Here is a 25,140-nt window from a genome sequence, read left to right as displayed (position 1 = left end):
GTATTTGGAAAGGGTAGATGTGTACTGGAAGTTAATATTTTGATAGTTTTAGTTGATACATCACTTTGTAGTATTGTTAGTATTTTGTAATACTGTTCTTGTACTTATTAGCTATTAATATATTTAAGTAAATGTAACCAAATGTGACTTCAATATAAAGTTGATACTACAAAGATTGATAATATAGATAAATATAAAATTAACGCATTCTGGCTTAACTGGATTAGTATCTTTTCATTTGCATTCTATTATATTTTTCCAGATATTCATTTGTAATATATAGAAGAAAAATCAGAGTACCTAATTATAGTTAACTCCAATAAAGATTACAAGAATTGAGAATAAAAAAGTCTACCAACTTACAAGTATCCATAACTCTAATTTTATATAACATGAGCATCACTGAAATTATTACCGTGTACTCATCATACCGTGTAATCATACCTTGAATCACATCTTTCAGTAAATAGTTCATTTAAATAACATCTGATCCAATCAAGTCATAGTCTACAGTATGCATACTTCGCACCTGCGATAGTATCCAGTAATAAAATCTAACAAAATCATAATAGTTTGAGCACGTTCCACTAGAAAACCAAACAAACGAGTTGAAGAAAAAAAACAGCAACTCGGAAAAGGGGTGAGAATTTCGAGAGATCCTAAAACTATTTCACCGCGATCTGAATTTTTTCTCGACGGAGGGTTGAGGCGACCTAATCGCCTTTTTCGCCTCGCTTCCACTCTCTTCCCTCTCTTTCTCACCCTTTGCTCCCTTTTGCACCCCTTTCCCTCCCGCACTTCCGCTGCACGCGCCTGCAGCTTTTTGCAACCCCTGGCCGGCATTACGTGCCGAAACTGCGAGCAGGTCAGTTTTTTCATTGCTCGATCGTCAAGTATATACGTGTATCTGTATGCATGTGTGTATGTGCATTTGTATAAGTATGGTAGTAAGTACAGAGGGAGGGGGAGGGGGGAGAAACAAGAAGAAAATGGAAAAAGAGGAGCGAGAAAAAAGAGAAGAGGGGAAGACAGAGAGAGAAGAGGTTCCACTCTCAAAAGTTTCCCACCCTTGCTTCTCTCTAGCCCTTTCTGCGCTAGACAGGACGAAACTTTCCGCAGTATTACAAATGAAACGGTCTTTGTGTCGCGTTGCCACAGCTTCGAGATCGCTCCAAGCATGCTTGGCAGCGAACCCTTTCTTCCGGACAACGTTCCGCTAGGATTGTTCGAAAGAATGCCAGAATATTCCGGCGAAACTGGCGGTGATTTATGGAGAAACGTGCCGATGCTAATTCAATCCCGTTCAAGATTATTTAGGGTGAAGATTCGATTAACCTTTTGTTCATAATTGTTCCTTTAGCAGGTATTGGTTGCATCTTTCCACTTGTTGGACTTTAGTCAAAAATGGTTTAAGTAGTCTGTACAAGGGAACGATACTAATTACTATTTCACTCTGAATTAATTAACTTGACAGTTCAAACTATCTCGATAATTACGTTTTCATTTTCTTCATGATTCTGTAATTTTCTTGTTTAAAGAATTATTTGATATTATTTAGTGCAAGAATAGTACCTTTCTGGCCATGCTTGACTCGATTAATTAAGCAATTCATAAACACCAGTAATTAATGTAATTTATGAATACAACTAAAGAAATAGATCCCAAATAGAGATTTGTTTCATCCTTGAAATACCATAATGCTATATTCTGGATATGTACTCATGTGCATTCTGCACATTTTTGCACATTCAAATTTCCCATAAATGGATAAATATCTGCAATCTATCTATGTATAAATATTAGATACTTTTTTCATTTCCACATCCTCAATTTTCATTTTTTTTATTTATTTTTTAAATTATTTTCTATACATCCATCCCAAATATTTCAATTGCAAGACTATTGATTTTCTTATGTTTGATAGGACAAGTACAAGTAAAATCATGTTTGCCTTTCAAAATCAAATATAGAAAGATTTTCACAGTTTGATCGGTCATCGTGATTAACTGATCCCCATGGATCAAACCTAACGATGTAAGAAACAGATTTTACCATAATAAAGAAGACCTTCGGATGTCCAGTTTAAAAACTTAGGGGAAAGAGTCGGTAAAAAAATCGCGGAAGGACAAAAACAGAAATCACGTAATACGAGCCGCTCGAGTGACTGCCCTTCGTACTCCAATTGCTCTGAGACAGCCTGTAATCCAGCACACATTACATCAGAGATCCACACCCAATCTCCATATGCGTGGAACGCGATACATCGTCGATAAATACACGATGTGTTTCCTAACAAAATATATACACTGTACGAGAAGTTGTTTCTAAAATAATAATCTGAAACCACTTTTTGTTAAAAATTGATCTTTCAAAGCGGAGACTAAAAATGAAATTTAATTTTTTAAGGTGGAAGAAGAAGAACATAAGGAAGGACTTATTACTTATTATAGATGTCAATTATGGAATAATACGAGAAGGATTTAGCATAGTAATATACTTCTTAGAAAATTGAACATGCAAATTCTTATTTTCTCAAGCTAATTTTCACAGGTATGAAGAAAATTAATGAAAATTTGAATTTTTTAATGAACTTTAAGGTTTAGACCAAATGAAGAGGGAAATTATTAATTATTGGGATTTTCAATTACTGAGAAATTACAAAATATAAAAAGTCAATTATTCCTGACAATTCTGCTTTCTATTAAGATATATGCTACACATACATCATGATTCTACACCCACCGCCCGTAACAAGCTTTTAAGAGATTAAAAAGGAAAATAATATTCTTATTTCTGTGAAGAAATTTAGGTTGGAAGATAGTTCAGGGAGGTCTGAAATACATACGAATCAATTAGCAAACAGATGTTTCGCGACGATGCAGGTGGAGGCGTTCGATTTTCTCTTGCTAATCAACTGGAAGCAACGAAGCCGAAGAATTCGAGTTGTTAGCTACCACTTAACAACCTGACACTCAACACCTTTCGATCCCTGGATGAAAAAGAAGAAGGGAAAATCGATGGCTGATACAGGTTTTAAATCATTACTCTGATCGTCCCCATTTAAGCGATTTAATCGATACAAAGAACCGATTGCTTCTTGGAAATATTGTACAATGAGAGAAACCATGTAGAATTTACATCTCATCGTTGCTTTTTATCTCATAATGATAATTAAATGGTAATTTCACTTATACCAAAGTACATGCGTTTTATAAAAGAATCTTCCTTTGAAGTTAGTTGTTTGCACAGAAAAAAGACAACAATATTACCTCACTACTCGAGGAAGAGGAGGGGACGTAATATTAAAAGTTCAATTTAATTCAATCGCTCTGATTCACATTAAGAGCCTGAATTAACTGAAATTGGTATTAAAACCGTCCGTGTAGTGTGATCTGAATTGAAGTGACGGGCGCTCAGATACTGTCAAGCACTTACAAATAGCGTTGACTCACATGGTAATTCCAGTATTAACAAAAATATTATGTTATTCCTTGATGAATAATTGTTTTCATTTTTCTTCGCTTGCATATTGTTGCATAAATTCGTGAATTAAATATTATTGAAACACAGTATGGTCTACCTAAAATACAATTTTTAATTATGAATATGAGTAACCAGTATAGAAGATAATTGTAATGATAGAAAGTAATATCAATTTACCAACTAACGAAATTGTTGAAAGAAAATTTCATTAAAAATGTACGTTTTCAGGATATTTTGAGACTTTGTTTGCTACTGTGCTTGTAGGTATGTATGTTTCGATGCCATTTGCTGTGCACGATGAAAGAATCGATAATCCATTCGAACGTGCACTCGATACAAGCATGCCGAGGCAGTAACACGAAATTAATGACGAGACGAGTCAGCGGCCGCAGCTGCAGCACGCACGAGGAACGATTTCCCTTCAAAAGAAGAGAGTTCTGTGCTTTTACGTACGCCCTGTCCAAAAATTAAATGAAGCTTCGACCCACCTTCAAATTATATTTCAGATTTCCTCCTGAACCAAATAATTCATCTGCCTATCAATCTCCTAGCCGATTTTCTTCCTCATATTTTTCCATGTATTTTCCTTCGTCCTTTATCCTTATTTATAGAAGTTCATCTAAAAAAGAAATTAAATACTAAAATAGATACAGTAGGATAGCAGACGTTGAGAGACCAGGCTGATAAAAATACATTACACTTTAACCTATTAGGATGCAATAAGAATAGAAACATGACGAATTTTCAGAGAAAGAACATATCTAACATGAGAAAAGTATCTAATACGTGATACTAACAGAGAAATCTGCGGAGACTAAAATAAAAACGAATCGATAGATCTAACAGTCTAACTCAGATAGCGGCAAGATAGCAAAATTTTAATATTAAATGTATCACACCAGTTTTCAATCGTATCAATGATCATGTTTGATCTTATTATTCTAGGTCAGTGTATCAGGCATCGTGTCGGTAAATCGCAATGATTGAAATTAACCCATGGCCACCAATTTTGCACCAGCGGCACTGTTAATTTATCGGCGCCGTTTCGCTGTTTCATTGCTAATCGCAATTAATTACAAGCCCTGAGAGGCTTCACTGAACTATGACCGGTTAGTTAGGAGATTTCATTATGATCATCAGTAACCCTATTAGTCTTTAGTACACGGCCGCAAATGCTAGTTTAATATCGTTCATAATCGAAGTCACTTCTTTCCAGCCGCCTCCCCTCCCTCTAGCGTCTCTCTTTTTTCTCTTCCTCTCTCACGAATTTACTTGTAAATGAGAATAGTTAATGAAACTATAACGAAACTGGGTCGCCGGTTCGTTTCTCTCTCCAGCTGCCATTTATTATCCGTTCTCGTTTCATTTTTACCCTTTGTCTCGGGAATACGTGCCATTAGGTCGCGCAGGAAACGAAATCCTGCAGTGAAAAAATGCGAAGGGATTTTCAGAGGGCTTGACAACGCCGAAGTGCCGCATGCAAATATATATAATACGATCACCATAAATTCGTCGAGGATCCCTGCACTCTCCTTTTCCTGCCCGGAAACGTTACTGCGACATTTTCCCTGTTTTACTTCGTTCCAAAATTAAATTTTTCTCTCGTGGAAAATTAGTGAGTCCTTCAATTCTCTCGTTATCTTCATATCGTAGACAATTAGAGCATTTAATTTATAACATTAATTATATCAGACTATATAAATAAGAAGAAGAAGCTTAAAATGTGAAGGTCGCGAAAGAAAACATAATGTGTATACGTTTCTTCTACTGTAATCTTCATTTATATTCATAAAAATACTAACAAATAAACGATGCGATCATTTGATACTTGTAACAATCCAATATAATAAGTCTGACAGCAAGTTGTGGACCAGAAGTGTAATGGTATTTCATTAATAAATGTGCAACAAAATTGCATTTTGCAAGAAGGAACCTAAGAATCATATTGAATTTACTGAAGAATAAATTGTTACTATTGTCCCCTATTTATCAGTGTGAAATTATATCATTTCCAATTCTGGTGTTTACTAGAGACACCCCGTATAACATGCCGGCGCGTACATAAAAGCCAATCGGGCGACGGTTGGATCGATATGGTCGTCGGTTTCTCTCCCTTATTCCACGAATATATCGATGCTCCACATTGTGTTTCTTTCCCTTACGTACACTGCCTTCTCTCTTAAGGTCTTCGTACCTTACAATGACTTTCAAGTCACAGTAAGGAAAGAGAAAGATAAAAAGGATTAGAAAAGCGCGCACTTCGCGACCAAATACTCATTCTTCCTAAAAACTGTTGATTGCCCTCGAACAATAACAGAGAACCCTGAAAAGTGTCTTAATTTACTGAAGTTTCCATTTAAAATTGCTTAGGTTTCCTGGAACCTAAAATTCAATCGAAGAATCAAATGTAAATCAAGATAAAGTTTATCTAAAATACAATTTTTCGATATTTGGGTACTCCACGATGTGAAGACATGTCAGTACCCAATTGTGAGTCAGTCTTTATGCGAAGTTATATGAATAACACTTCAGGAGATAATTCCGAAAAACCGATAGCTGAACAATATCATACGACATCGTTGTTGACTTAAGACCAACAAAATTTCCGTATTATCTCGTGGGAGAACATGCAGTAACTTAATAAATCACAGATTAATGTATGACAATATCAGGAGTTACATATACAATACAGGCGTTACATATGTGGAGTTCTGAATGCAATGCCATCGCCTCAATGAGCATTTATCGAGATATAACAGAGAAATTATCGGTGATAAGGAATTTTTATACATCGTCTGCGTTTTCTGTCGCAGGCATCTAAATGGTACCGTTCTCCTCGTTCACATTTATAATTTATAAATAACAGAATACATTATGAAATGCAAATGTCATGCAACGAGCAAAGGTTAAATTGAACGATAAAGCCGTTGTGTATTTTCGAAGCTGCTCCTGGCAAGATAAGACGCTATCGAAGCCAGTACAGCTTATAAATTTTCATTGGAACTTGCCAAACTCTGCAGAAAGCTGTCACGTTTCAGCCGCAGCGAAAGCTTAATAAATAATTGCCAGGAAATTTTTTTTCTGAGACCTGTGCCTTGGGAAACAATCTCTTCGTCTATCCCACATACATAAAATTATAGTTTTGGTAAATATGTTATAGTAAAAAGTGTTTTTTAAAGCAAGATAGCTATTACACTGTATACTATAACGAGTTATTTCACGTATTTTCAGTTTCTTTACTGTCCGTTTAGAGAAAAGCCAGCATGGCAATATTTTTATCCGTAAATTCATTCCACGGATATAGGAGAGATTTCACGGGAGAAATAGGTGAATAAGACGCCGCGTTACGAGCACATATATACACCACCTACGAGTTTGCATCGAGATCTATGTGCATTTCCGGCGGTTTACCGTTATGTGCATATATAGCTAGGAATTGGACCACAAAGTAGATAATATTGCTCCTCCAGACTGTGCGCATCACGTTTCGCTTCAGACCACACAAAAATCATCCTTCTTGATGAATTTTACAATGCAAATACTCATCGGCAATCTCTTCATTATACCTACAAAAAGCAGCGTATCATGAGAGAGAAAATTGCGTAGAGAAGAGACAAAAATAAATTACGACTACAAAACTATTATATTCTCTTTTATCCTTGCAATTAAACGATCTGGTTCATTGATAAATAACAAAATTACATTACTATTACAATATAACTTATAGAAGAGTTGGTTTCTTATTCTTAGAGTTGTATTCTAACAATAAGAATATTAATTATTCTAACTTCTATCTCCTCCGGCCTTCCCAGCTGTGCAGAATTGAATAGATAGTTTCTGTAATACGTACACCGGTCAAGGAAATAAGTATTGCAATCAGTAAATACGTAACATAGCGTTGCGTCCTTAATAGGTTTCCAAGAAGCGTGAAATTCCCGCGCGTTGGCCTTTTACTTAAACGACTATCTCATTTTTCCTCTTTTTACACATAATTGCCTATTTTTTTGCTTTCAGACGTCCACCGATGCATTTTTTTCTAATGTCAAGAACATTTTTCAATACACAATTTCCTTTCTAGATTATTTCATGTTTTACAAAATCTTCTTTCAAAGATTTTTCTATTTCTCTTTAATTTATGTCTTTCTCTTTTAATATCTAAATGGTAAAGTTTGAATATGTAATATAGGATTATTAAATGATAACTACTTCGTATTACTTTACGTAAATAAAATTATAGCACATTAACGATTTAATTCTACTGCAATCGACTTAATTTAACTTAATTTAACGTTATTTCTTCCAGACGATATACAAGCATATATAGCCTAGAGGCTTCACGGATAACGAAGAATATTACGTGCAATTACGTGTGATAACTGGGAGTCATTCTCCTGTGGGAAGGAGAACCGATGATATGAGATACAAAGAATGAACAATTTGCACGATTCACGGTATCGTGACATAATCGAATAGACTAATATAATAGATAAAATAATAAACTAACCATAACACAATGTTACACTATACTAAATATATAATATTTCTTTGATATCTGATACATCTGATACATGATTTATTCTCTGAACACTTTCATAAAACGATAACAAAGAATTGTCGTTATTCATAACAAATATCCTACAGAAGAGTGATACATCAAAACTAAAGTGAACTCTTAATTATATTCCGAACAATGAAATTCAACTCGGTCAGAATTTCCTCAGCTCTTGTCAAAGGTTCAAGATTTGTCATCTGACGGACAATTTAAACATTCCTACACAAACTCGTACTCTCATGGTGGCAATAATAAAACAAAGCATTGTTTGGTCGAGCCGTGGCCGGTATAACATTGTATTCCCTTGTCTCCTCTCTCTCTCTCTCTCTCTCTCACCCTCTCTCTCTCTCTCTCTTGAAAAGTGGAACACTACGAAGATAACGTGTCGGTTGAAACGTTTCTACCGTAATCATTACGTAAACGCATCGGCAATTAAAGATCCATAGTCGGCCACATATCGTGCAATTAAAAAAGCCAGTGGTACTCTCTCGTATGTACTCCGCGATAGTAAATATACATATATTGGCTTATAAAGTATTTGAATAGCTATACAAACTTTTGATGAATATATTATGCACGTTGTACAAACAATGAATATATTGGTGAGGTTTGAAATGTACAGAAGGTACAATGTATTTAATGCAAGTATATATTTCGTAGAGGTCATAAAAATATTTAAATAATCTTATTCATATCCAGTATCGTAATAAGCCTCAATATACAGTGAGAATTTGTAATACTCATTATAATTTATAAGACGACTATTCATGCTGTGTATACTAGTTTTTGTTACTAAACATATGCTTGCAATAAATATTCAAAATTTTACTTATTTTTCAACAGTATAATCATGATATAATCACTTGTGTCTCATTACAGAGTTAACGAAATTTCAAAATGTTCTATGTGACACACATAATATATTAGTAATTCTGTCAGAAGAAAATTTACAATTACTTTAATGAAAGAAATATATATAATGAGTGAGTTGAATACTAGTTAGTCGAGCGGATAATTTTTCTAACCAACTTTCACGATAAAAGGGAACCGTTTGACAGCTTTATCTTCAGGCAAATATTGATCTGTGCTTTCCCGTTAATCGAGCAGGTTAACGCGTGCTGATCCAGCTCCGTCGAATCGGCTTAAATCGAATAACCCGTTCTAACATCGCGGTCACCTCTTCTTCAACGTTATTCGCTAAAAGTAAATAGTTTCATTAATATATTACGATTCGAGTCGTAATTTTTGTTCGATAATATAATTGAAATATAGAATTATATGTGAACCTGTTATTAACATATTCAACTACGTATAATTACTATTTGTCTTCTTTTATAGCATCATTAAATCCTTCTTTATTTAGGTTGAGCAATAGGACGAGAAGAAATAGAAATAGGCAATAAAAGTTTGTGTACACGTTCAGTTAGAACGAAGAAATTTGAACAACTACGTGATACAGGATAAAAGCGATAACGTCAACGTACATCATTGCAAATAGCAAAAATTGTTATCTTTCTCGGGATTGAGAAGAAACTGAGAATACGTCTCAAATGAAATATTCAGTTATATTGAATTTTTCACTGAAACATTGATCGAGGAAACCTGTTTCATTTTTTTAAATCTCGCACAAACAGATATCTATCTAGCTAATAAAAAATAAATCTATCTAAGAAACACCTCTGACAATAAAGTAATAATAGCTAAATATAGGATATTCTCAAAGATAAGTATAAGACCAACAGATTGTCATCGTCGATTCAAACTCTAAGAAATTGAGAGAAATAGTCTCTATACGTTAACAAAAGCATAGAGGAAACGAATCTTTCACATTTATTAGATCTTCGATACCTTCTTTTACGGTCATATACAATGGAGTATTTCTCGTATCAATATAGCGAGTATAATTTTTCTTATTCCACTCACAGAACACATTGGCACGCGTTGATCGTTTATTCTGGCGCACCCTGTATATGCTACGGAATAAATAAGTCGTCATTCGTATGTAACAATTCGTAGATCAAACGCACCAACTACGACTAATCATTTTCCAATCGCTTAGTTTCTGTCGAAGATAATTAAAATGTAGAAAATTATGGACGTTTACATTAGAGAAGAATGGTGTCAATATAAAATTCTGCTGGTATATGGGAAGCATATAATAAAAGTAATAATACAACTGCCAAGCATTGTGTAACATTATGTAGTCAAATTATAGAGAATAGACGTAAACAAATGAGAGATACAAGCAAGTGACGAATTTCAGACGTGTTTATTCTTCTAAAGTGCTTCCAGATATTTTTGTTAGATTTAGAGATTTTCTATTCTGGACATCAATACTATGAGTAGTCCATTTGTTTAAAGTAGCTAAAAAGCACATGAATATTGTTATAAGAAGAATTTTATTATACAAGTTTTTTTAATTATTTATAAATACAAATAGATATTTGTAACCTTATTTTGTTGATTATTATGGAATCATTTAAATACATACATATATACATATATAGGAAGATAATATAGAATTAGGTTCTAATTCTAGTATAGTAGTCCAAATGAAAACAAATCCAGTGTCAAAAGCGTAAATTATAGACCTTGCAACGAATACTCTGATTCTGAGAATAAGTATTATATTTGTAACTTCTATAATCATTTTTTTTATTAAATCTTGTTAATTTATTAACCAGAAAACAATTTATTTTATCGTGTACAATACAACCAATAAGAATAAAGGAATGAAAAATATCAAACTGTAAGTACATCATAAAATTAAAACTTTGAAAAGTATACTTTTTCATTCAAATTTTCCACGTCTGAATTAGGCACAAATTAGGGGTTAAAAACAACTTGAGATTCTATATGATCTTCGATATGACCTTCTCCTTTATAGATAAGAAAACTATATAAACGAACGTCACAACATACCTGAGGGATATTGGCGTTCAGTTGACGATTCAATGAGTCCCGTTCCTTCTCGACCTCCTGCAAACGCGCTTCCGTTTCCTGCAACCGTTCCTGGTTTTCGCGCAACGACTCCACCAGCTTGTCCCTCTCATCGAGCATCGAGACCATTAGTTGCTCGAAGTTCGCATCCTCACCGGAATATTGCGAACTTCTCTGGCTAATGCTGTCCTCCGCGATAGTCGGCATCACGTCGCACATCATATTCCACATTTTGCGTATCCTACTACTCTCTCTCACCCTCCGGCACTGAAACTCCACTTCAAATATACACGCAAATGAGAAACAGACGAAACACGCGCGCCGGATATAATATGGACACTCGCGTGCGCGCCAATGGCAACGAAAGCCGCCTTCCGCTTCCGATATCTATGTACACATATAGATATATGTATATATATAAGCACTTATATATGTATACATATATACAGTGGTTCACGGAAGTATTTGAACAGCTATTATATAGAAAACTTTTAAGTATATATTGTATGTGTTATATAAAACAGGTTGAAATTTAGTTAGCATTGTAATAAAAGACTGCCATGATTAAACTACAGATGTTTATGCAAAATCATATTTTTATCAAAATGACAAAAAAAATAAAACCTGCATAGAGATGTGTTTCACATACTAAATATTATAACTTGCTCTTTACTTTTCATATTTTATATATTTTTTCATGTTACATTCATTCTATACACTTTTACATCTTTAAATTTTCTATAAATGCATAAACATCTGCCGTCTAATCGTGACTATCCCTTTGCGGACGGGACGGTTCGAAGTCAACCGTGCCATAGGGCCGAGCTGCTGCCGCGATAGTCATTTAAGATTGCCAGCGCACATTTCTGCATAGACGCGATTTTCATTCATAGCACTCCAAGATGTCAAATTTTAGACGTATGTACATGCACAGATTCTCCACAGGATAAATAAAATGACACATATATGAGTCTTTCAGCTCTATCAGTTGTTTTCGCCAAGCACATATATGAGTTCCTCGGCCAAATTGATAGTTTACTCGTATATGCGGCGGTAGTCCGCAAAAGGTTATATTGATCAAAGTTGGAACCAATCTGAAAATGTACATAGAAGTTACCACAGATACTTAATGGAAACTTAGTACATAGCATGATTAGCTATCTTAAGTATATATAATGTTAAAGATAGACGCAGTAACTGTTTAAACATATCCATGATCTGTGTGAAACATGTACTTGCAGTACGTGTCTTGTAACTTCTATGTATATATAGTACATTTTCAAATTCGTTTCAAACTTTATCAATAAAACCACGATAGTCGAATCTTGTAACAGTGTTAATAAAATCTCAAAATGCAGAAGTATAATACATATAATATATTCATAAAAAGTATCCAGAAGTATTCGAATATGCCCATGAGCCACTGTATATCTATATCTATATGTACATGTGTACCTTTTAGTTCGTTTCGAGCTTTTTAGTTAGTCATTTTCCCAACGCGATTTTCTTCGCTTGACGGCGCTTTCTCTTTCTTTCTCTTTGATTTTCCTCGTCTTATCAGGTCAAACTCCTATCTACTTCTTTCTTTCTGTGTGTTACAACGTTTCGTCGATTCTAACGACATCCACGCGTCGGGAATATTTCTTATGTGTATTATATTTCTTCTTCAATGGCGTACCGTTTAACCACTAAGAATTTTCAAGCGATCTGATGTTTTTCTTTCTTCCTATTCTTCTGTCTCACTCGATAGAAATCCGTGTCTCTCCACTATTTTGTTTGTTTGTTTGTTTGTTTGTTTCTTTAACTAAAAGCTACCGGCGAAATCATCGCTCGAATAATTTATTCAGTCCCAAGTTCAACATCACTCTAGCCACGAGCCTGTTCACCGTCATTCAAACTCGTGTCCCGTTTCCACCGTCGGATGATACATTGTTATCAACTGAATATTGTTTACGGAAGGGGATCAATCGATGTGCGAAAATATACACACACAATCGAGATAAAAGTCGTAGGCGAGTAGAATATTTTTCCCTTGAGAAAAATCGATCGGCTCGTATCGTGATAGGAAGGATGATTCGGTGCAGACGCTCGATTTAGTTTCACCATAAATACGATATAAATACGTGTACGACGTGTTGGTTGAGTTGATTCGGTTTTGACAGATCGTAAATTAGATCCCACTGTGGAACCGTACGTTGAGCATACTTATCCTTTATATGTTCTACGTGCACGCGTCTTTCTTTTCCATTTCACTCATTTCCACGATACGTGAACTAGTTTTCGATAGAACAGAGTCGACAAATAGCTGACACCCACGATGCACGCTCGACTCTCTCCTGGAGCCGGGCAAATCAGTCTGACACCCGCAAAATATCCGTGAAGAGCACGAGAACGATCACTGGACAGACCAAGGTTTACTTTCCACTTCGATCTCATTCAGACACAATTTCAGCCTATTATTATTATATTCAAATGTATATATTTATGTATATAGATCACTGATAGATTAAGAACAGAAGAAATTTCGTTTTACGGGATAAAGAGATATATGTACATATATCGTGAAGTTCGGGTTGCACCGCTTAATTTGACTCGCCGACTATTTCACCATTTATTATCACCATCCGAGACTCGCGGAACGATCCCGATCGTACGTAAGAGTAGTGCGCGAGGCACGAGTCAGCGTGCAACAATCGGCATTTCGATGGCATTATCGCGGAGAAGCCGAGTACTGACACACCTACAGTTCGTTCCTACCGCCCAGCCTCTACGCTACTCCATTTCCGATACCAGCAGCCATTTTGCGCCGTGACGTCAGCCTTCGTCCTCGAAAGTGCGCCCGACTCCGCCCGAATGTCGTACGACTTTCCTCCGCCGCGTTTACAAACTGCGATGAAATTGCAGATTGCTTGTGGCACCACAGTTACGGAATACCGCCACATGAGAAACGCGGGACATCCAAATGACCTTTTAAATTAAGCGATTTTCAAATGATATCTGTAATTTGTATAAACCTGTAATTAAATTTCTTCTTATGTCTGTAATCATATTCATTGTCAACTCTAATTCTCTCTCTTAGTATAAATATAATATACAGTGCCTATAAAAAGTAATGGCGCACCACAGAATTCAAAGGATATATTTGTCAATTTTGTGTTGTTAAATTCTCTATTTTGAATGTCATCATACTTCAGACAAATGTTAAATTATATAATATATTTTTACTTTCAGACATATTGTGTAAGCTACTTAAATTTTAGAATGATAATAGAAAAATATATATGTATATATAAATCTATATACGTATGTACATATTGTACATAGTCGAGCCCAATCCGCACGGTCGACAATGTATTAAATCAATCACATTTCATTTATTTCAAAACTAATATATATATCTTAATTAATATTTAAAACAATAAAGAATATGAATTATTTTGAGAAATTGTAAATATTAAGTTAAAGCATTTTATGTAACGCAATAAATATTCAAAGAAAGCTTCATTCTTCTTTAACACTTGAACTAATTAACTCCCAAAACTCGAATCTTTAATCGATAGGAATGTTTATTTTCAAAGTTCGAAGAGAAGATTTATCGTTACTGAACGCGATAATTTTGATCAAGTCAAAAGAGAGGGAAAAAATCTAGAGGGCTTAACTTTCCGAAAGATGGAGACTGTGCTACAGCGTGGGATGCTGGATGATCAATACCGACCTCTGAGTCGTATTTTGGACCAAGTTATACAGTCAAGAAAGATAGAGGCGAGTATCATGAAAACAGTAACGCACACTTGCACGCCAGGAACTACGGGTAAGTAGCCGTAGCTTCGATTAAAAATATCCTTCAAAAAAGGTACAATTTAAATCATCTAACAAAATGTTCCAAAAATCTCTACACTTTTCTCTCAAAAGAAAAAAGACATTTTACCTTAAATGTTTCCATTTTCTCCATTCTATTGTTTTGTGAATTACCATAAATAAAATTAATATCTTTTTAATCATTGATAATGAATAATTTCCTTTTAAAATACCTTCAAAACGAAAAATTTCTGTGACAGTGTTTTGGAGTAAATTATTTGATTATTGCGTTTGGACGTCCATATTTCCCGATTTATACTTTATTCGTCCAAGTTTTAGATTTACCGGAATGTGATTCGATCGAGGACATCGCTGAATCAGTAGACGAATTACGAGCGAAATTGGCGAACATGAAGAGATTGATGGAAGAGCGGCGGGGTACCACCCTGGGTGAGATCAGCGCAAGAAAGAGAAAGGAGACCTCGGATATTATAGATGGCTACTTTTTATCTTGGATATTCGGCTCGGCACTCGTCGTCATCTTAAGTATCAGTTTCTACGCCTTTTACAATCTCTATCATGCAGTCCTGAAAAAATTTCCATCATCTCATACAGAATTATAAACAGACGGTAATCTTCATTTTCTAAAACCATATCTTTGGTTGTTTTTTTCAGTAATGTCATATAAACTACCGTAATAATTTGCAGGATAAGAATGGAAAAATTTTTACACTGGCGAATTTGTGCTGGCAAATTGTTCAATTTGGATATATTCTTTTACGATCAATAGATGACAAGCAAAAAGATGTGTCCAAAGATCTCAAACTTCTTGCCCAATTCTCAAGAAGTATGCCGGCTGGTGATTTCGTTTGATATTAAAAATATCTGTCTATTCTCTGGGATATAATAATGAAATGTCTGGAATAAGAGAACAAGGTAGAAAGAATTTAAGAAACGAACAGAGTAGCAGGAAAGTTCCTTTCATGTGCACTTAACAAGCTCAACGAATATTTTATAGCGTTCATTCAAATCGAAAAATACTTCCTTCTCTGTTCACTACACATTTCTCAAGGAACTGTACTCTCATAAAGAAAATTCAGTTACTGAAAAATTATCACAATGCATCGGGAAAGAAACAAATGCCTTAAAACATCTCTCAACACTATTCGTTTTGGAGAGTTTGTATGAACATGTAATTCCATGGTTATGAAGAATAAGGCACTTAAAATGGAACAATTTTGAGATAGAAAGGAATACTTTAAAAAAGCCATGTGACCTCCTTATTTTTATTCTCATTTCAATAAATTGAGTATATAAAATATTTTTTCTATCTCTAAACAAAATGAAGTAAAGAGGTCTGTTTTAAGAATTAAGTATTCTTCTGACTTCGATATATCGTACTGCTTGTAAAAATTACTTTTATGATTCTTGATTCTTGCTTTACTTTCTTATCATATAATACGTTCTATATTATTTAATGTTTAAACTTTAGTACAGTGTCCTGATTATCTTTAAAAATTATCTACTTCATCGAAAATATCTACAATCATCGGCAATCAATACGTTAATTGATAAAATAGATGTAATCTATTTTGCATTTTTTGTCTCAATCCGAAAAGTATAATTCATACGCGTAATCGAAATCCATTTGTCACTCGAATTAAATTTTAATTTCTCAATGTTAATTTGTACCATGCGATTGAACGCAAAGGAACTTCCATACTGATCATTTACTCGAATGTATATATTGTGATTATTAAATAAAAATTATGATCCGATTGAAAAAAAAAGCTCTTTTCTTAATCATTCGATACTACGACGATTTTCGACAAAGCAACATTTAGTGGCACTCTTTAATTACTCACTCTAATTTTTGTTCTTTGATTAAAAATAATTATTATATATACAGAAAAGTCGATGAAATTTTTCATGGTAAACTGAAACAACTCACACGATGGTGTCTTGATTTCTCGATACCAGAAGCTATAGATTGAAAGCGCCAATTAAAATAATGAAAATCTATTTTTAAACAAAATAGAATATTTCGCAATAACATACAGAATAATGTTTTTTTACTTTCCAATTCCTTAGAAAACCCACTCAGCATTTTCTGATAATCTTCTTGTTGCTACAATTGCATTAAAAATTATGACTTTTATTATTTTTATATGTTACTAATTTTAACAAGATAGAAACACTACCTTTAATGCCTCGCTCCTAAGAGCTTCTCGTCGAATCGATAAATTCGATATTTGATTTTGCAGCGTTCTCACCTATCAAATGTAATTATAATTATATAAAACTAAATCGTCATTCTTTTCAATTATATGTTACTCGAACCTCATCCTCAGTTTCTCGAATGTCCTTTTTTAATTCGATCATCAACGAGCGATATCGATCTCGGCAGGACGATGTTTTATTTTCCAGATCAGTTAACGCCTTTTCTGCATTTTTTATTTCACATTGCGATTTCTGTAACTATGAGTATTACAAAACTAATAATATTTCTTTCATAAAAAATTGAATTAAAGCAAAATGACGAATTATTTTCTCACCACGCGTTCTTTTTCTGTAAGCTTTTCCGTTAACACTTCCAATTTATCATCTACGCTCTCGCGACTCTAATAAAATAAGCAATCGTCAGCATTTTTAGAAGTTGAAGTTACGAGTTATGAAAAATTTAAAAATATGATGAAGAAATACGATATAATGTAGTATGATAGTAGATAATATGTATGGATGTTTATGCGTTTATAGAAAATTCGAAAAAGTCAATATGTTCGGAATGCACATAATATAGAAAATATACATACGTATGGGTATGTAATTCAAGGCAATGCGCTCAATATAATATTTATAATGAATAGAAGAAATTTCTATTCAGGTTCCACTGTTTTAGTTACATACATAAAGATATGAAATTGCATAAACATCCGCAGTCTAGTATTAACTTTTCATTAAGAAAAGCTTCCTTTAACTAACTCCAGTCGGAAATTTCACATCCAAGTTTGTATCTTGGGGTACGATCTAAAAGACACAATTTATGTTACAACAATAGAATATTTTGAAGAAGATGTAAGAGAAAATTGCATTAATAAACTTACACATCTTCTCAGTTCCTCAGTTTGAGCATTATACTTTGTTACAAATAACATTATTAGTTAGCATAAAATACTGTCAATCAGAGCAAATAAAAAAGTTCTTACCATAACCAGAAGAAAAGTGACAACGCAATAGATAACAAAGATAAAAATACACATTAGTTTAAAGGTAAAAACTGCGAATAATATGAACCACATTATGAGCAATTTTGTATTAATAGCTGTTCCTAACAAAAATAGTTATCAAAAGCACACGAATAACAATTAGAAACGCTTAAATTTATGGAGGAATTCATGTTGATAAAAACCGAAGATCTAACGTCGCTCCCATTTTGAATTTTATCGAACTGTATCGAAGAGGTTCGAAAATATCAATATATCTATCGAGAGTAGTCGAGATTGAAACATTTCGATTTATCGATCAAGTACATTTAGGCGGGAAATTTATTAAAAACTTAAATAATACAATAACATTTTAAATCAAAAAATTATAAGTAAATCAATCTTGTGTAATTATTTCACGTTAAAATAACTAAAAAATGATCTGTATGAAAAATAATTTTATCTACCAAAATATTATAATTTTAATAAGTGAAAATCTTAACATATCAAGCTATTATACGAATGTACAGCGCCACTTATTTTCCTTTGAAAGGATAATTTATATTTTTGAAAGAACACCATTATGACCCAATATTCCTAACTTTAATAATAGAACCAACGTTCTAGCAGTGGAGACATTTTGGAATTCTGTTTTTTGCATGTTATGTGAACAAGTGACGCAGTTATTACCTTCCACGTAATTTAATGCTGCAACACGCGAGTTCAAAATGTATTTATGTTACATTATTACAGAAAGTAGTCTCAAAAGGTTGCAAAAATTATTCAATTGATATAACCTTCAAAAATGGAATATTTAAACTTAATCAAAGAGACAGAAATAAAAGTCGTAGGAAATTTGACCAAAATTTTCAATTTCAACCCCATACAACGTTACCCTCGCAATCGCAAATTGTCATTGCGGGTGCAGGAACAGTGGCTAATTCTGTTGCTTATCATCTTGTCAATAATGGGTGGAATGATGTACTTGTTCTGGAACAAAACAGGTATATGTACATTTACATCAAATGAAACAATTAATGAATGCTAGAACAGTGAATAACAAATTTTTAATTTTTAAAATAACACTATAAACTTTTTTGTTTACATTACATATTTGTATCACTAAAATTATAAAGGCTATTGATTTAAGAAACTATTAAAGTTATCAATATTTATAATGTACAATAATTAAAAAATGTTATGTCATAGGATTGGAAGCGGAACATCCTATTTTGGTTCCGGCACACTTGGTCTTTTCAAACCAATATCACATAGGAATCTAATATCCTACAGCATTAAGTTGTATCAACAATTACAAGAAATGGGATATGACATAGGTTTAAAGCAATGTGGCAGTATATACTTAGCTCAAACCAAAGACAGAATGATAGCTTTGAAGAGAAGAATGGCTTATAATATACCCACAGGTTTAAATTGTGAAGTAAGATTTCTCAGCCAGATTTTGAAATTGAAATATGAAAGAAACTTTTAATAAGCTATAAATGCATTAGATTTTAGGAAAAGATCAATTAAAACGATTATATCCATATTTGCATACTGAAGACCTTGAAGGTGCACTTTGGGTTCCTGAAGATGCAGTAGCTAATTGTAGCGCAATTTGTGATGTTCTAGCTAAATTGGCAATGATTGGAGGAGCAAAATACATTGAAAATTGTTATATACAAGAAGTTCACACTGAAAATCGAGCTATAAAAAGTGTAAAAACTGACCGTGGAATAGTTTCTTGTGAATATTTTGTTAATTGTGCAGGAATGGTAATATCACTTTAGGGATGTGAAATAATTTTCATGTTATTTCTTATACAAATTTTTCTTATACAAGTTTTCAAATTATAGTGGGCACGAGAATTAGGATTAAAATGTAATCCACCAGTTAGAATTCCAGCATATCCTGCAGAACATTTTTATGCAATTATTCCTCCGTTTCCACTTAATACAAACACGGCTTTACCATGCATACGTGATTTCGATTCATACTCATATATGAGGGAGTGGCAAAGTCTTTAACATATTAGCGCATTACATGAGGTTTAATAAGCCATGGAATAAATAACTGAATGGATAAATTTGCAGGAGGTTTATTAATTGGATGGTTTGAACCAGAATCAAAGCCTGCATTCGAGAATGGTGTTGTTCCAATAAAAGATTGGAAAAACCATCTTACAGTTAATACTTCATACTGGAAACCTTTATGGGATAAAGTAGTACACAGATTACCACTCTTAAAAGGTATACAACCAAATGTATATAATTGTCCAGATAACTTTACACCAGATGGTAAATGGATACTAGGAGAAAGTCCAGAAGTAAAGAATTATTTTGTTGCTGTTGGCATGAATGGAAGTTCATTACAAGGTAAAGAATAACAGATGTTAAATCTTTGATATTATTAAAGTCATATTTCTTTAGGGGCAGGAGGAATAGGCAAAGAAGTTGCTGAATGCCTAATAAATGGTGAATCTACACAAGAAATACTTCCTTTTAATGTACAAAGATTTCTAGATTTACATAGCAGTAAAAGATATTTACAACAAAGAACAAAGGAAATTGTTGGGAGAAATTATGCAATTTTGTATCCTCATCAGTGTGAGTATAAATATGCTCGAAACCTACGTTGTTCACCTCTGTATTCTGTACTTGAAGAAAGAGGTGCAATTTTTGGAGTCAAAATGGCTTATGAACGTCCACTTTACTTTGATTCAACTTATAAAAGTAAGCAATTAATTACTTCATTCTTATTTACATCTTGTTATATTTAATGACACAATCACATTAACAACAAGTAAAAAGTAAGTAATTTTTATTAATAGAAGGGCAAAAAAAACCAGTTATGCCACCAGGCAGTTTTTATAAACCAAAGTTTTTTGATTTCATGACAGAGGAATTTCTAGCATGCAAAGAAGGAGTGGGAATAATAGATATGAGTTCATTTTCGAAAATCGAAATTAAAGTAAGTATTTAAAATATAAAATATTTTGCATATAATCATTTACATATTTGCAGTCTAGTCGTTGGGAAGTTGTCAACTATCTTCAGCAATTATGTTCTAATGATGTAAATATACCAATTGGTAGTATAGTGCATACAGGAATGCAAAATGAAAGAGGAGGGTATGAAAATGATTGTATCTTAGTAAGACAAGCTGAAAATAGTTATTTTATGGTTTCACCTACGTCACAACAAACACGCATCTACCAATGGATGTCTAGGTAACAAAAGTAATAGAAATTAAAAATAATGTTTACTGTAATTGTATAAACGTTATCTGTTTATTGCGCAGACATTTACCAGCTGATCATTCGGTGGGTCTTAATGATGTAACGTCAAAATATACTGTTATTAATTTAGTAGGACCTAAAGCAACAGGACTACTTTCAGAACTTTCCAATTCTGACATTAATCTCTCTCCTTTTACATATAAGGTAATCAGCTTATATCGATTTCTGGTAAATATTTCAGCGGCGATAGATAGATTTATAACGTTCATATATATTAATTTTATATTCTTAATAGAATGTAAATGTAGCCTATGCTTCTGATGTAATGGTAATGTCATTTACACATACTGGTGAATCTGGTTATTGCTTATATATACCATCAGAATACGCACTTCACGTATACTCCAGATTAATGGAAGTAGGTAAAGATTATGGAGTACGAGATGTAGGTGTACTCACACAACGTTTCATGAGAATAGAAAGATTTATTCCATTTTGGGCCGAAGAATTGACACCATTTGTTACGCCATATGAAGCTGGAAGTGGATACAATGTAAGATTAGATGTAAGTAGGTATATGGTAATAGAATTTTTTTTGTTCCATGACTATTAATGTTAAATCTGAATTTCTGAGGACTTCTATCATACAGAGGCACAACAGTTTAAACATGTTGATTAATTATGATAATTTGTTGCAACAGAAAGAATATTTTATTGGCAAATTTGCTTTGCAACGTCAAAAAGAACAAGGCGTATCAAAACGATTAGTATTATTTATTGTTAATGAATTAGATATTAATAAGGATGTATGGCCATGGGGTGGTGAGCCTATTTATCGAAATAATGAATTTGTAGGAACTGTTACATCAGCCGGGTAAATACTTCATACGATTAAAGATAAAATATATTTTACTATATCAAATTATTAATAATAATAACTTTATAGATACGGTTTCGCTACAGAGAAACATATATGTCTTGGTTTTATCAGTTATCCAAAATCAGGACATATACAAATTAATGCAAATACTGTTACAACAGACTTTATAATGGATCTTAAAGCTCGTTACGAAATTGATATCGCTGGTACTAGATTTTCTATTAAACCACACATTCGTCCACTACCCATACCGGCGCTGAGTAGTAAATTGAACAAAAAATATATTCCTACGCCTATTGTATCATATTAAAGCGACGTTCTTCAGTGATAATATTTTATTTCCTCCTATTATGTGATTGAGACTTTAGTCATTATAATTGTAAATTATGAAATAAATCTTGATTTTTTAAAGACTATTTTCCCTAGGAGTTTAAGCATATTCATGATTGTGAAAACATTTAAACTATGTAATGTATATTGCATTTTAATTAAATATCTATCATTATTTAAGCCATTTTTTTAAATTGTCCTATATATATTCATATTTTGTGAAAATATAAATATTTTATATATACTATTAGCATATTAATTCGATGCAATTTGGATATTTATAATTCAATAATTATTAATTAATAAAATATTAATAATAGTGCAAAAATTACTATGATTTGTAGTGTAAAAATATGTATACAACACTGTATCTGCTGTATTTATAGTTGTACTAAATTAATATACATTTAAATGAATTTATTTATAGCAGATACAATTATACAAAGTTTAAAAGGCCATTTAACAATTTGAACTGCGCTACTTTTCAAAATATGTTATACATATATACATGAAAATAACAACAAAATTTTATGAAGCAATTGTAATATCTTACAATTTAATCTTTTGAACAAAAAGTTTATACAATAAATGTTCTCATAGGTATTTCTCACTGTTAGTAAAAATTATATGTATATAATTTACCAGCATTTATAGCTATGTATGTATATCATATTCTTGTCCAATATAATTTATTTTTTACTGTAACAGTAGAGTATATTGGCTAGCACAAATGCAAGTATTTAAGATACTTGCTATTACTTATGATTCTTCTTTGTATATTGATAAAAAAAATCTTTATACTGTAATAAGGAAAATGACTACTATGAACTTCATCATTATGTTAATCATTTTAACAGTGTATAAAAATACCACAGTATTAACATTAGAATAGTTATATGATATTGAATCTGAAAAACGCATTCATGTACACTGTTATCTCTTTCAATAATACATACTTCATTTTAGCTATCAGTTTCTTACAAAAATTCATTTTTACAAATATATTGATACCACCTTTATGATGCCCATGCTTCTAACTCTTTCAAATCTTCATCCTCTTCTGGTTTGGCTTCTATAAATATTAACAATATTTTTAGTTTAAAAATAAATTATTTTCTAATAATAAAGCAAAAAAATATTAAAATTATTACTTGTGCGAGTCCTAGTTGGGGCAATTGGAATAGCAGTAGCTGGAACACTTGGTAGTTCATCAGTAGATTCAATACCAAGCAATTCTTTATCAAGTTGTTCTTGTTCAAGCTCTTCCAATTCTTTTTCTAGTTCTTCATCATCTACATCATTTCCAAATGCTACAGGATTGGAAATTGCATCAGAAATCTCTCTTGCTACATCTTGCTGTTCAGCTATGTCATCCATCATATCATGTACTTGATCAACATCCCTAAACAAAGAAAATAACATTTAAATAATCTGCGTGAATCATCTAACTAATGATATCACAAAACTGAATTTCTTACATATGTTGATGGACAGATTTTAATGCATCTGCTGCATTTTTCATTGTAGTAAGTACAGCAGTATTGGTATTTGCACATTCTAGTGCTTCCCTTTGACTTTCAATCGTGGTAAGTGTACCATCAATTTGTTGTAACTGTTTTTCATAACGTTTCTTTCTTTTAAGGGCTTGGATTGCAGCTGTAAATTATGTTTCCTTGTTAACATATTCATCCTAGAGTTAATAGCTAGTACATGAATGTGGATGTTGATACTAATTTATAAACATTTTTACAGATGTAATTAACGAAATACACAAACATAAATTTGTTTCTTATAGTAAATATTATAATGAATACTACATTTTTAATATATACTTTATATATTTTTGTACATTACTTGCATTCTGTACACTTTTACATCTCACAATTTCTCATAAATGCATAAACATTCACAGTCTAATTATTAGTAACTCATATTATGTGGATGTCTTGTACAGTGTTAACGTCGCTTATTACTTAAAAAGCTATATTCTTAGTTTAACAAACTTATAGGTAAAGTAGCATTTTTAAAGCACTGATTAATAGTTACAATATAAGTTAACGCACAGTCAACACACAGCAGAGAAACGTCACAATGACAAACGACCTTAATCATTGAAAGCTGTTTGCAAGTGGTTACCAAATAAAGAATATCATTCGTAAATACCTCGTTTGTTTTTCGTTCCATTCTTCTTAGCAGTTTGAATTTCAAGCTCTATTTTACTTTCGAGGAAATCCTGCTTTTTTATCAACATATCCTCCGTCTCGCGCAATTTTTGTATCGCCTCGGCTGTCGACATAGACACCGGTTCCTTTTTACCACCGAATACTTTACTAAAGAAACTCATTGTCTTAATAAGTTCTACTCCGAATTTAAATTATAATTACAATCTTGAGCACGATAAACACACCAAACACCTTCTGTAAAATCAACAGAACAGGACACTAACCAAATACCATCGCCATATTTTCTTTAGGCATTGATATACATACGTCATGACTCATCGCTCATCTAGTTACTATGAAATTTGATTTCGTTCAATTTATCAAAACTCAGGAATATCCCAATATTTTATTTCTAGAATTTACTTTTTACACTTATAATAATAAATATAAAAGAACTGAGTAAATATTGTTACATATATTATATATATATTATTCAAGTATTATTCAAGTATATATTCAAATATCGAGACGATGAAGATTTAATTTGAGTTGAA

General features: G+C 32.7%; 5 protein-coding genes across 22 annotated transcripts in view; 2 read left to right on the top strand and 3 right to left on the bottom strand.

Annotated features, from left to right (window-relative positions):
* The window catches only part of LOC117243247 (liprin-alpha-1), a 42,052-nt gene extending 28,065 nt beyond the window's left edge, over nucleotides 1-13,987 (bottom strand). For 7 of the 14 annotated variants that reach the window (XM_033510551.1, XM_033510555.1, XM_033510557.1 and 4 more), the window contains exons 1-2: nucleotides 12,431-13,982; nucleotides 10,958-11,253 (exon numbers count right to left, since the gene is read on the bottom strand). In XM_033510551.1, the coding sequence (XP_033366442.1) occupies nucleotides 10,958-11,206 (249 nt within the window). In that variant the 5' untranslated portion in view covers nucleotides 11,207-11,253; nucleotides 12,431-13,982. Of the gene's footprint in view, nucleotides 1-10,957; nucleotides 11,363-12,430 lie in introns of those variants that run through there. The other 7 variants (XM_033510558.1, XM_033510559.1, XM_033510562.1 and 4 more) reach the window with 5 other exon arrangements.
* A 606-nt stretch (nucleotides 13,988-14,593) lies between these two features.
* Nucleotides 14,594-16,021, top strand: LOC117243265. 2 transcript variants are annotated; one of them, XM_033510601.1, is made up of 3 exons: nucleotides 14,594-14,786; nucleotides 15,107-15,403; nucleotides 15,482-16,021. In XM_033510601.1, the coding sequence occupies exons 1-2, from the start codon at nucleotides 14,645-14,647 to the stop codon at nucleotides 15,394-15,396; spliced, it is 432 nt and encodes a 143-aa protein (XP_033366492.1). In that variant the 5' UTR covers nucleotides 14,594-14,644; the 3' UTR covers nucleotides 15,397-15,403; nucleotides 15,482-16,021. The 2 variants fall into 2 exon arrangements, with proteins under 2 accessions (XP_033366492.1, XP_033366493.1); XM_033510602.1 differs by having other exon boundaries at nucleotides 14,600-14,786; nucleotides 15,113-15,403; nucleotides 15,482-15,854.
* LOC117243260 lies at nucleotides 15,824-18,513 on the bottom strand. 2 transcript variants are annotated; one of them, XM_033510593.1, is made up of 8 exons: nucleotides 17,980-18,513; nucleotides 17,878-17,910; nucleotides 17,756-17,800; nucleotides 17,329-17,394; nucleotides 17,114-17,251; nucleotides 16,975-17,046; nucleotides 16,832-16,901; nucleotides 15,824-16,756 (listed from the first exon to the last, which is right to left on the bottom strand). In XM_033510593.1, the coding sequence occupies exons 1-8, from the start codon at nucleotides 18,070-18,072 to the stop codon at nucleotides 16,701-16,703; spliced, it is 573 nt and encodes a 190-aa protein (XP_033366484.1). In that variant the 5' UTR covers nucleotides 18,073-18,513; the 3' UTR covers nucleotides 15,824-16,700. The 2 variants fall into 2 exon arrangements, with proteins under 2 accessions (XP_033366484.1, XP_033366483.1); XM_033510592.1 differs by having other exon boundaries at nucleotides 15,824-16,901.
* Nucleotides 18,514-18,640: 127 nt separating this feature from the next.
* Nucleotides 18,641-22,510, top strand: LOC117243250 (pyruvate dehydrogenase phosphatase regulatory subunit, mitochondrial-like). 2 transcript variants are annotated; one of them, XM_033510568.1, is made up of 12 exons: nucleotides 18,641-18,980; nucleotides 19,186-19,417; nucleotides 19,488-19,751; nucleotides 19,833-19,995; nucleotides 20,070-20,351; nucleotides 20,406-20,708; nucleotides 20,876-20,946; nucleotides 21,000-21,205; nucleotides 21,277-21,418; nucleotides 21,510-21,779; nucleotides 21,916-22,088; nucleotides 22,161-22,510. In XM_033510568.1, exons 1-12 carry the CDS (start codon nucleotides 18,682-18,684, stop codon nucleotides 22,402-22,404), a joined length of 2,649 nt encoding a protein of 882 aa, XP_033366459.1. In that variant the 5' UTR covers nucleotides 18,641-18,681; the 3' UTR covers nucleotides 22,405-22,510. The 2 variants fall into 2 exon arrangements, with proteins under 2 accessions (XP_033366459.1, XP_033366458.1); XM_033510567.1 differs by having other exon boundaries at nucleotides 20,807-20,946.
* LOC117243258 (charged multivesicular body protein 4b) lies at nucleotides 18,663-24,951 on the bottom strand. Of its 2 annotated transcripts, none has more exons than XM_033510590.1 (5): nucleotides 24,588-24,951; nucleotides 23,903-24,080; nucleotides 23,576-23,826; nucleotides 23,439-23,496; nucleotides 18,663-18,966 (listed from the first exon to the last, which is right to left on the bottom strand). In XM_033510590.1, exons 1-4 carry the CDS (start codon nucleotides 24,766-24,768, stop codon nucleotides 23,441-23,443), a joined length of 666 nt encoding a protein of 221 aa, XP_033366481.1. In that variant the 5' UTR covers nucleotides 24,769-24,951; the 3' UTR covers nucleotides 18,663-18,966; nucleotides 23,439-23,440. The 2 variants fall into 2 exon arrangements, with proteins under 2 accessions (XP_033366481.1, XP_033366480.1); XM_033510589.1 differs by lacking the exon at nucleotides 18,663-18,966 and adding an exon at nucleotides 21,433-21,750.
* Between the last annotated feature and the right edge of the window lie 189 nt (nucleotides 24,952-25,140).

Source organism: Bombus vosnesenskii, unplaced genomic scaffold, assembly GCF_011952255.1.
Source record: "Bombus vosnesenskii isolate JDL3184/JDL3185 unplaced genomic scaffold, Bvos_JDL3184-5_v1.1 scf7180000013265, whole genome shotgun sequence".
Lineage (NCBI taxonomy): Eukaryota > Metazoa > Arthropoda > Insecta > Hymenoptera > Apidae > Bombus > Bombus vosnesenskii.
The sequence above is the reverse complement of the archived record's forward strand: the minus strand, read 5'-3'. Positions and strand labels throughout refer to the sequence as shown.